At 34.1% G+C, this 13146-nt stretch overlaps 1 protein-coding gene across 1 annotated transcript in view; it reads left to right on the plus strand.

The window, feature by feature from the left end:
- Positions 1–556: 556 nt before the first annotated feature.
- EYS (eyes shut homolog) overlaps positions 557–13146 on the plus strand; it is a 1660061-nt gene continuing 1647471 nt past the window's right edge. Inside the window, 2 exon segments of the mRNA XM_065888819.1 lie at positions 557–1307; positions 5024–5137. Coding sequence (XP_065744891.1) covers positions 557–1307; positions 5024–5137 — 865 coding nt within the window.

Raw genomic sequence — 13146 nt, forward strand, 5'->3', positions numbered from 1 at the left:
TCTAAAACTAATCAGAGAGGGATACTTGTATCTGAAAAAAAAAATAAACCATCCATAAAAAAGGATCTTGACTATTGCTGTGTTTCAGTTATGTTGAAACTTGGTATAAAAGACTGTAGTACGTTGCTGGTTTAATTATGTAATTATAACAGCAATTTTCAGAAGCAGGTGAGTATATATGGCAGGATGAGATACAACGTACCTTGACCATATTTTTCCTGGCCTTGTTTCACAAAGAAGGTGCCTAGCTGTTGGTGACACAGTTCTTGAAGAAAACAGGTAAGAATTTTCTATATCATTAAGTTAGGAAAAACTTCACTAACAATGTATTATTTTTCTGTTTTAAGGTATATTTTAAACAATTGAACTCTATTGTTTCTTGATCAAAATCCAGTCATCAAATCTACTTTCACTTTGGGAACAGAGAAAGAAAGCCAGTCTCCAGGAGTCCCTGAACAAAATATCTGCTTAGAATTTTCCAGCAATACTGAAAGCCCATTTTGCAGGAATTCTTTATGACACTTTCATGATAGACTGTAAAACACAATTTCCCAAAATGACTGACAATTTAATTATGCTTGTGAGCCTGGTGGTTCTTCACAGCATGTTTATAAATGGAAGAACAACATGTAAATGGCACTTGATGGAAGAATGGCGTACACAGCCCTCAACATATGTGGTGAATTGGACAGTGACAGAAAACATCTGCCTGGAGTTCTATGAGGATTGCTGGTTTGGAGATGTAAATACTAAAATGAATACTTCTGGCAATCAAGTTGTTCCCCAGATTTGCCCTTTGCAAATTCAATTAGGAGACATCCTTGTAATTTCTTCTGAACCATCTCTTCAATATCCAGAAATAAATGTGATGAATGTTTCTGAAGCATCATTCATTGACTGTCTGCAAAATACCACAACTGAAGATCAGTTACTTTTTGGTTGCAATCTAAAAGGAATGCACACTGTTAATTCTCAGTGGCTGAGTGTTGGGACACATTATTTCATCACAGTAGTGCCAAGTGGTCCATCCCTTTGTCAACTGGGACTTCGACTAAATGTAACAGTGAAAGAGCAGTTCTGCCAGGAATATCTGAGTTCGGAGCTTTGCTCTGGGCATGGTACATGTCTTACTGAAATTTGGAGCAAGATATACAGCTGCCATTGCCAGCCTCCATTCTCTGGGAAATACTGCCAGGAGCTGGATTCATGTTCCTGTACGCCATGTAAAAATAATGGCAGTGGCATTAATAAAAGAGAAAAATGGAATAAGCAAGGATATGAATGTATCTGTCACCCACAAATTTCAGGTAAGATTATTTTTTAAAGTAACATAATTCTATTAAAATAGTAAAATAGGCTGAATTCATAAATGGTTAGTTACCAAAATATAGGCTATGTTTTTAAGAATTTGGTAGATTTTTTAGAATGGGCTAAATTTGGATTCCGGGCATATAAAAATCCTATCAGGCATCCTTTTTTTTTTTTTTTCAGTACGCGGGCCTCTCACTGTTGTGGCCTCTCCCATTGCAGAGCACAGGCTCCGGACGCACAGGCTCAAAGGCCATGGCTCACGGGCCTAGCCGCTCTGCAGCATGTGGGATCTTCCCGTACCCGGGCACGTACCCGTGTCCCCTGCATTGGCAGACGGACTCTCAACCACTGCACCACCAGGGAAGCCCCAGGCATTCTTTAAAATAAAAATTGTGCTTATTTAAAGAGGCTATCTTAAAAACGTATATGCTTTATCCTGAAATACCTATTTTTACATCTTTCCCCAAATCCACTCTTAATCTCTCATTAAAAAAAAAAAAAAAAAAGATTATCAGAATAATATGTTTTAGTCATTAAATGAAATTCCCAAGGTTATGGTATTTGGGGCAAGCAGCTCTGGATGATAATGTAGAAATGAAATGTGGCTCTAAGTCGAGGATGATAAGGACACACATTATTGGGACAAAGGTTTGAAGTTGCTTGGGAGAGTTGGAGAAGAAAGGATGATTGTGAACCCAAAGTAATGTTCTCAATGGTGTTGGTGTGGCACCTATAAAGTAATTGATAAATCAGAAGAACAAGGAGGGAAAGAGAGTAATATAATTATCAACTGTTTTTTAAAAAATTATTATCTGGTTTTTATAAGCTAAATGAGAGGCAATGATGAGAAACGTTTGCAAAGGAACATATTTGGTGAGTGGATGAAGCAAAAAGAAGGGCAACCTAAAAACAGTGTAAATAAACTAGGTTACCTGAGGCTGAAGTGAGGATTTAAGGGAAATAGACTATTCCTATTTGAAAGTTCACTAAGGAAGTTGGGTCATCAGAGAAAAATGAAGAGAAACTTTGAGAAATGTAGGGAATATTTGACATTTGGGAATGTGTGAAAGAATTTCTTTCAATTACAGTTTCAGAGACCTGGCATGGAGAGTTACAAAGGTAAAAGGAGGATGATCTAACAAAGGGAAATGCCTGGTGATGGCAATGATGGGATGAGAAGACACACAACAGACTAACAGCGCATTTTGGTCAGGAGAGGGGAAGGGGGGTGAGAAGCAGATGTGACTGGAGCCAACTGGGCTCAGTGATATAACTGCAATTTTGTGGGGCATGCCTTAGGAGGATTCAATAGGGTTGTTTTTCTGTGTGACTGGGAAGACTCCCTTGAAGCTAGATTTGAGGAGACTGTGTGATAAAGTATAATGGAAGAACTCTATAAGCCATTTTAGGCTCCAAAATTCACCTAAGCCAATCATTTAAAATGTAATTTTAGACTCTTTAGGGAAGAAGTACTGAGGCTATTTCAGAAGTTAATCCCAGCATGATCAACTGGACATCCTCTCTGTATAACTGGGATCAAATTCTCATTTGACTCTACTGGCAGGGGTGATAAAAGATGTAAGTTAACCTTACTCATAGTATATCAGATAATTAAAATTAAGACAGGTCAGCAAAAATAAATAAATAAATAAATTAAAGCACTCAAGTTTCTGATTTACAGTGAATGGAGAAATAATTTAATCTAGAGCTTCTAAAGTATACATTTTAACCTGTCAAAAGAATTTTAGAGAATATTTGACCAGAAAATGTCTACTACCTACATAATATTAACTGGCATAGATATAATCATAAATCATGGAATATTATTTCAATGAGTTATCATAATTGCATAGAATGATTTTATCCCAATGTTTATTTCTTTGTTTATTAGAAACACAGCAGTAGATAATGTAAATAATCAAATTTTAAACTCTATAAAAGTATCTAACATTATTTATTTTTTAAGACATTGAGCACATACCATGACACTACTCTAATTATGCACAATTACTTCAATTTTAAACCTTAAAAGATACAGAAATATGTAGGATTACCAAGAAACTGAGAATGTTCACTGTACTAGTTTGTTAGTGCTACCATAACAAAGAACCACAGTGTGAGTGGCTTCAACATTAGAAGTTTATTTTCTCAAAGTTCTAGAGATTAAGTGGTCCCAATCAAGGTGTCAGGAGGATTGGTTTCTCTAAGGCCTCTCTCCTTGGTCCATGGTCAGCCATTTCTCTCTGTGTTTTCACATCCCTTTTCTCTGTAGTGCCTGTGCATCCTCTCCTTATAAGGACATAAGTCATTTTTGATTAGGACCCAAACTAGTGACCTCATTTAACATCTATTACCTCTTTAAAGACCCTGTCTCCAAGTAAGTCACACTATGAGGTCATGGGGGTTAGGATTTCAACATAAGAATTTTTTTGTGGGGGTGGTTACAATTTAGCTATTACACCCAGTAGGACTGAAAGAGAACATGACCTATTGAACATACCACTGATACTTTAGGTTTTGTGTATGGAAATATTTTGGGGCACAATTACTTATTGTAATTACTTATTACTTATATTTTCATTGTGTTGGGGATTGTTTGGAGGTAAGTGAAGGAAGAAGAGTTCTGCATTAGTGAGGTAGAGATGTCAGTGTATAAAGAATTTCAAAAGCATCAACTGGTGAAAACTGCTCACAAATTAAATTAAGAATTCAATTAGAATGGGGGAAGTGGCAGGCTTATTGCCAAATCATGTGCAACTGTTTTGTAGTGACATTTGTCCATGTGTCATGCCCTGGAATTTTGTTGGCACATTCCTCTAATAAGGATATTATGAGATGATCAACTACATAGAAATATATGCTATGCAAGGTTGTGGTTTTTTTGTGTGTAGTAGGACATGATAGCTTGTACAAGTGGGATTTGGAAAACTTGATATAGTAGGAAAGAAAGTGTAGAATTTAGAAGCTTGTGCATGGCTTCTGAGAATCCAAGCAGTCTTCCCTCTTTTCTTCCAAATATTTTTAGATTAGATTAGATTAGATATGAATTGATTTGATTTGATTTTACTGTGGAGAGAATGATTAATACGAGGAATTAATATGAGGTTTACCCTCAAACAAAATTTTAAGTGTATAATATATTATTGTTGACAAAAGGTGCAATGTTGCACAGCAGGTTTGTAGATCTTATTTTTCTTGCTTGACTGAAACTTTATGCCCTGGTTCCTCTTCAGATGGTATAATATTTTCACATTTTCCTTGTTTGAATCATTACCTTGGCTAGGTAGTAGGGCTAAGATACAATATATTATACATTTGAATGTGTCACTTTGTATATTACCACAGCAATGCTCCAGCATATGTTGAAGAATTAATACTTACATATATTAATATTATCTACATGATTAACACATTCAAATTATCATAAAAAATTAACTAGAGCTCAAATATCACCAATCAGAAAAATATTTTAATATTATATTATGCAGTGAAAGGATGGAAAAACTGATGTCAAATTTATTAAAATTAAGTTTTGTTTCCATTTAAATCCATCATCATGAAGCACTATGTCTTAGTTAGAATTACACTATTCAAAATTTTTCTATTATTCATTATTAAAAATTTGGGGAAAATCTGTGACTTTAATTAACTATATAAATATAATGTACATATTTTAATCTAGTTGAAACATTAATTCTCTTTATTTTTATAGGCATAAATTGTTCAGAAATAATTGGGCAGTGTCAACCACATATCTATTTCCATAGGAACTGCAGAAATATTACTGCAAATAGTTTCATTTGTGATTGTGAGGAACCATTTTCAGGTAAAAATACACATATATGTATGTATGCATACATACATACAAATAATTTTAATTTTGTCATTTATTTCAAATTAGACTTGAAATGTTTCATTTATTACTGAAAAATACAAGTTTAGTGGTTCTATACTCTGAGTTTTTTGAAGAATAAATTTAAGAGATCAATTTGTTTAACAATTAAATGATTATTCTGCTAAATATTGATATTTCATAATATATGAAGAGTTTAGCCACCAACTGAACAGGTTTTTTTTGTTTGTTTTTTACTATGATAAAATATATTTTGTTCTTAGGTACTAAAATATGTTTACAAAGAGTGTATATTTTGCCTGTAATTTGCAACATTATATCTCTATTATTTCCTTATGTAACAGGTCAGTACAGACAAATCCCCTTTCATGAAGCATAAAAATGTTTTATTCCTTCTCAAATAAACTTAAAGATGTCAATAAAATCACTGTTTAAACCAATAGTTTCTTAACTTTTGATTAAATATTTAACAATGAAACTGTGTTTAAACCACTCCGATCTCATTTTTTTTTTTTTTTTTGGTACGCGGGCCTCTCACTGTTGTGGCCTCTCCCGTTGCGGAGCACAGGCTCCGGACGCACAGGCTCAGCAGCCATGGCTCACAGACCCAGCCGCTCCGCGGCATGTGGGATCTTCCTGGACTGGGGCACGAACCCATGTCCCCTGCATGGGCAGGGAGACTCTCAACCAGTACGCCACCAGGGAAGCCCTGATCTCATCTTTGAACCCTTCCACAGTTTCCCATTTTCTGGGAAATATAACTCACCATCAGTGTATTTGTCTCTCTTCAAAATGTCTTTGGGTAGTGGTGTTTCCGGCCACAATTAGGTACCTAAAGACTCTTTTCATGGGAGTGAAACAAAAGTTAAGTGTCTCCCAAACTGCAGAAAGTGATAACTCCCAGTGTTTCTCTTGCAGATCCTTCCATGTAACCTAGTTGAGAGAGATTTGAGAGTCTGGTAGAGTGTATCAGCCACTGCCAATGGTAGGAGGGATTGGTAGCAGTGCAGGTGGTAAGAACTCCAACAACCATCTTCAAAGAAATGTTTTCAGGGCTTTTCCCTTCAGGTCATTTATTTCCTGAGATAGGTTATGAGTTGTTAGGTGTTTTATAATAGCTTACCATATCCTGCAGTGTATGAAGAATATATAATTTATCTCTGAAACCATGGCATTTTTGAACAAAAGAGGCAGCTAAAAGGAGTTACAAATATATAATATTTGAAATATTTATTTATTCTTTGGCAAATTGGTTTCATTAAATAGGCAGACAAATAATGTAGCTCTATTCAAAAAATTAATTTCTAAAATTCCTTCCAAAGACAATAATTGTAACTTGGTCTCTGCAAATCAAAAGGACATTTTAAAACATACTTTATATTGATTATCTGAAGCATTACAAAATAATATAAGCAGAAACTATATTTATACCTATTTTTCTGAAGAATGAGTATTTTTTCAATATTGTCTTATAATTATAAATTTTTATAAAGCTATCTATACCCTCTTCAAAGTTGCATTTATGATTAATAAATTTGAAGTCATTTAATGCCTTCAGTTTACTCTTCTCCTAACTGTGCCATTTTAATTGAGAACATTTTCACCGAACATATTTTGAGGTTCTTTCTAACCTCAAAGGAAAATCTGCTAAATGTTAAGTATTCCTAATTATATATTTTGTATAAAATACATCAATAAAGTATGTCCATAGGAGCTATATTTTATTCTATTCAAAATTATTTTTTGACAAACATTTTCAAAGAGAATCCTCATGAAATAAATGGTCTCTATGTATGATTCCTTTGAATGTTTGGCAAAATTTAGGTGCTGCAATTTATTTCCACTATGTCCTAGCACAAAAAAATAATCTGTGAAATATAGGATTTTTGTCAAATGTTGTTCCCCATAAGTCCAGCTATTCCAAAGCCTAGTTATAACATTTATGATCTCGAGCACTTCTGAATTCATTGAGCTTAAGTTTTTCATTGTATTGTGTAGGAATAAGCTTTAATGTCTTTTAAAAAATAAGTACATTTCACTAAAACTTTCAAACACCAGTCTTTTGTTCTTGATTTATTGTTTTTTTGGTTAAATGTTTGTAACTGATTTTGAATGAGATGCAACCGAAACTTACAATATTTTCTCTAAAATGCCAAAACCTCCCTGAAATACTGGATTTATTTTCAAAGTCATTCTTCACAAGTTTAAACATTTCTAAAATTTAAATGATAATGGACAGCAGCAAAAGAAAGCACATTTTGCTATGTTACATTATTTTCAATATCAGCTTTATTCCAAAAATTTTAGTCTGTTGTTCTGTGAATATTTTAAATTAATTGCAAATTTTTCAACTATAGATTCTATTCCACTTGTGTGAGCATCAAAACTGGTTTGCTTTAAAACTATGAGTTATGTATGAACCACAATAAACTACAAGTACATTTTTTTCCATCCTTTTCTCAACTCAATCAAACTATGTATATATCATTATAAACTTAACAAAATTTATACTTATAATTTTAGCACAAAAGCACATAACTTTATCTTCGAACATTTTTAGCGAATTTTCAATAGCATTCCTAATATTGTCAGATACCTTGCCTTCAACAGAACAAAACTATTATTGAAATAAACTGATTATGTATTTGAAACCTCTGACTTTACTAGTATAGACTGGTATCTTTTATCTTTGTGTCAATTTATTCTGCTAACTGAGCCAACACATTTATAACAATCGCTTTACTTTTAGTATGTACAGAGAAATTTGCAATAGAAAATTAGGAAAATAATTTTGCTATAGTTGTGTGATCTAAGTGAAAATACATGCTTCACAGAGTGACATGTAAGAATACCTTCTTTATCTGAACTTAACTCATCAATGAGAGGGAGTCTTTTAAAATAATTACTAACATTTAAATAGATGCTGATGGTTTTTGAACTAAAACGTGTCTTCTGGTTTCATGTAGTCAGTGATGTCAACATACTCAGCAGTGGATCATTAAAGTGACATAGTTTAGGAGTAAACTCCATATTCATTATCAACTTTCTAGGGAAACAAATTTGAAACATACATTTTATTAAAAAAAATAATTTTTGATATCATTTCATTTAAAGTATTTATTGTAAAATAAGAAATAAATATCAGAAAACAATAAAATACAGTAGTTGTATATTTATACCAGAAGATTAAAAACTTTTTCCTGAAAAGGATCAGATAGCAAATATTTTATACTTTCTGAGCCATATGGTATCTGTCAAGGTAACTCAACTCTGCTATTGAGTTAGTAGTGTGAAAACATCCATAGACATACATAAATGAATGAATTCTGCTATGTTTCAATAAAACTTTATTTACAAAATCAGGTGGATGGTCATATTTGGCTCACAGTTGTAATTTACTAACCCCTGATTTATACCATAGAACAAACGATCAACTCTATAGCAAGGACATATAGACTCTCTACAAACTCCATGACAGGAATGTTTGTCCTCATCTTGTCTCTCATATATAATATAGACATAATCCATAATTTCCTGTGGTCCCTCTGACCCAGCTTACTTGCAGTGAGCAGCTTTAGATCTTTCTCCTCCAAGCTAAGAAGGAGGGGACTATTTGTGGCAGCTTGGTTTTCAAAATCCACAAGCGGCCCTATATGAGAGATATAATACCACTTGTATCTGAAAAAGACTGAGAAAAAAGAGGTAGTTATCACTGGTTAACTTGCAAGTTTGTCCTCATGTTCAAATAAAATACTGCTTATGTATCCTAGAAAAGACCATGGCTGAATCTAAAGTACAAAGTAGAGATATATCAAACCCATTTGCTTACTTTAATGCAACTGTGAATATTACTTGGTGAGAAAATGCAGGACAAACGGTCATTTGATAATTGGGGAGAATTTATATCTCAGAAATAGTGTCCCACACTCCATGAGCATAAACTTGTGTCATTGTGGAAAAAATAGGATGATGACTTTATTAGAAGACCTAGTAACAATAATAGATTGAGATTTTTTTTGATATGTATTGTATTATTCTGTGACTTAAAGCCTTAGCCAAAAATGTGCAGGAAGTATCACATTTTTAAAACAAAATATGTATGTAGACATGCACGTACGTTTGTATGTAGGTATCTATCAAACATCTATCTATGTATCTATCCTTCTATATATGCAATTATCTTATACATACTTTCTAATTAATTTCTTCAAAAACCTTTAGGAACTAATATATGTATAATCTTTTTGCTCAGTGTGATGATCTGTGCATATTACTACATATTATCTGATATATGAAGCAGGATTCACAAATAAAGTGAGACTATAGTTTTCTAAAGAATCATATTAAAGGTCATAAACTTGGTATTTCCAATGTCTTATTAATCAGTTATTATTACATAAATTAGCTTTTATGTTAAAGTCCCACTGCTCTTGAGTTTCACTCCAGACTGGGAATTTTGGAACTCATGTCTTTTGGAAATATATAGCTATCATGCTAGAAGCAGTTTAATAATCTATATCTAATGCAAATTTAAGTCAAGATGGCAAAGAAATAATGTGGAATACATCAATCATATTTTAAAACAAGTGATACTTTAGGAAAAACAGATTCCTGATTTTTAAGACACCTCAAATATTGTGTTAAAATATACAGTACCAAATGTTAAAGACCTAAATGTAAGGCCAGACACTATCAAACTCTCAGAGGAAATCATAGGCAGAACACTCTGTGACATAAATCACAGCAAGATCCTTTGTGACCCACCTCCTAGAGAAATGGAAATAAAAACAAAAATAAACAAATGGGACCTAATGAAACTTCAGAGCTTTTGCACAACAAAGGAAACCATAAACAAGACCAAAAGACAACCCTCAGAATGGGAAAAAAATATTTGCAAATGAAGCAACTGACAAAGGATTAAGCTCCAAAATTTATAAGCAGCTCATGCAGCTCAATAACAAAAAAACCAAACAACCCAATCCAAAAATGGGCAGAAGACCTAAATAGACACTTCGCCAAAGAAGATATACAGATTGCCAATGAACGTATGAAAGAATGCTCAACATCATTAATCATTAGAGAAATGCAAATCAAGACTACAATAAGATATCATCTCACATAGGTCAGAATGCCTATCATCAAAAAATGTACAGACAGGGCTTCCCTGGTGGCGCAGTGGTTGAGAGTCCGCCTGCAGATGCAGGGGACACGGGTTCATGCTCCGGTCTGGGAAGATCCCACAGGCCATGGAGCAGCTAGGCCCGTAAGCCACAGCCACTGAGCCTGCACGTCCAGAGCCTGTGCTCTGCCACGGGAGAAGCCACGACAGTGAGAGACCCGCGTACCACAAAAAAAAAAAAAAAAAAAAAAATCTACAGACAATAAATGTTGGAGAGGGTGTGGAGAAAAGGGAACCCACTTGCACTGTTGGGGGGAATGTAAATTGATACAACCACTATGGAGAACAGTATGGAGGTTCCTTAAAAAACTAAAAATAGAACTACCATATGACCCAGCAATCCCACTACTGGGCATATACCCTGAGAAAACCATAATTCAAAAAGAGTCATGTACCAATATGTTCATTGCAGCTTTATTTACAATAGCCAGGACATGGAAGCAAGCTAAGTGTCCATCAACAGATGAATGGATAACGAAGATGTGGCGCATATACAATAGAATATTACTCAGCCATAAAAAGAAACAAAACTGAGTTATTTGTAGTGAGGTGGATGGACCTAGAGTCTGTCATACAGAGTGAAGTAAGTGAGAAAGAGAAAAACAAATATCATATGCTAACACATATATATGGAATCTAAGGAAAAACAAAAAAGGTCATGAAGAACCTAGGGTTAAGAAGGGAATAAAGACACAGACCTACTAGTGAATGGACTTGAGAATATGGGGAGGGGGAAGGGTAACGTGACAAGGTGAGAGAGTGGCATGGACATATATACACTACCAAACATAAAATAGATAGCTAGTGGGAAGCAGCAGCCGTATAGCACATGGAGATCAGCTCAGTGCTTAATTACCACCTAGTGGTGTGGGATAGGGAGGGTGGGAGGGAGGAAGATTCAAGAGGGAAGAGATATGGGAACATATGTCTATGTATAACTGATTCATTTTGTTATAAAGCAGAAACTAACACACCATTGTAAAGCAATTATACTCAATAAAGAGGTTAAAACAAAAAACAACAAAAAACAGAAAACAAAACAAAAAACAAAATCTGGAAAAAAACCCACAAAATACCGATAGCTAGTGGGAAGTAGCCACATAGCACAGGGAGATGAGCTCGGTGCTTTGTGACCACGTACAAGGGTGGGATAGGGAGGGTGGGAGGGAGGGAGTCGCAAGAGGGAAGAGATATGGGGATATAGGTATATGTATAGCTGTTTCACTTTATTGTAAAGCAGAAACTAACACACCATTGTAAAGCAATTATACTCCAATAAAGATGTTGAAAAAAAAAAAAGAAGAATTAGCCATGAGGTAAAACTACAATCACAAACCTTATAAAAGTAAAATTAAGGAGTAAAGATCTAATCTAAAACTGTATGAAAATGTATTCTTCATTGTAATTCCAAACTTGAAAATGTTATACAAGATTTATGTATCTATTATAAAATGATCTCTAATTTTATAACTTCATAAGGTTTATAGCAAAAAAATGTTTCATGTATTTTTGGAGCAATTCAAGGAACTATTAAAATTCTCCTGGTCAGTTCCATATTTTCAAAACTTTTCAAATATGATTTTGATATAGTAACAAGTGATTGTCAGAAAATAAGCTCACAGTCTTAGTTTAAGGCTAAGTTACAGCTGCAAGATAATAATTTTAGTTTCAGGATTCAAGAAAGTTTATTTGCAAGGCATGCTGTGATCTCTATACCCAAGGTGAATGATTTTTGGAAAACATTGCATTGCATTGGAGGAATAAGTATTTTTCAGGATGTGATAACCCCAGGTATCATTCTGACTGATAAGAGGTCTAATCTGATGAGTGAAGATTACTGTAAGACATTTCATTAGCAGTTTAAAGCAGAAAGAAGGCAGAAAAGCTTTCAAGGTAAAGTAAATTCCCTCATTTTCAAAATCCCTAGCAGTGGGTAGAATTTATGGAGAATAGTATTTTGTCCATGGATAGGAAATCTAGCAGTAGCTAAATCAGATATAACTTTTTTTCATTTTTAATAATTGAACTTTAATCCTATTTGAAACTCAGTTCTGATAGAGGCTAGAAAACTAATCTCACTCCACTCCACCCTAGCTCTAAACCCCTGACAGGTAGAGAACTGACCTAGTCCTGCTCTCATAAGTTTAATTTGTTAAGTATTGTGGATAATTAATCATGCCACACGAGCCAATAGGCACACTACATGTACAATCAACTCTATGGCTTCCCATTCATACAATTTAGAGTTAAAATTATAGCAAATAGTTACACAAGCTACACACTTAATGCTGCACATAATGTTCTTAGGTGTTGACTAGGAAGGCTTTTATGTACTTTGGATTGTTATTTACATCATAACACCTTACTTTTGTTGTATTTTTCTTCTTGATTCTCTGGTCACTGCAATCACTACCAGCACTGATAGTGACCCATACTTCTAAGCACAGCATAATCCACAGTAACATAACACCAGAAAAGCAAAGGCTCTCTATCCAATTACTAACAGGAAGGATTTCCTTTGCTACCCTACTCCAGCCTGATGGACTGAAGCTTCCTTTGTGCCTTCTGTATTTTTGTGTGTCCTTCCATTGTTATAAATTCTCCTTTGACTGGCAAAGGAATGCATCCAACTGCTCCCCATCCCACTGTAAGTTGTCTCAAAACAATTTATGTGCCAACTAAGTATCTGGTATATATTATTCATTTAGTAAGTTGCAATTATTGATAACTGAGATCTCAGGATGATCATTATTATTTTTTATATCTTGTATATGAATGAGAGTATAAATTGATTACAAACAAA

This window comes from Phocoena phocoena, chromosome 12 (assembly GCF_963924675.1).
Source record: "Phocoena phocoena chromosome 12, mPhoPho1.1, whole genome shotgun sequence".
NCBI lineage: Eukaryota > Metazoa > Chordata > Mammalia > Artiodactyla > Phocoenidae > Phocoena > Phocoena phocoena.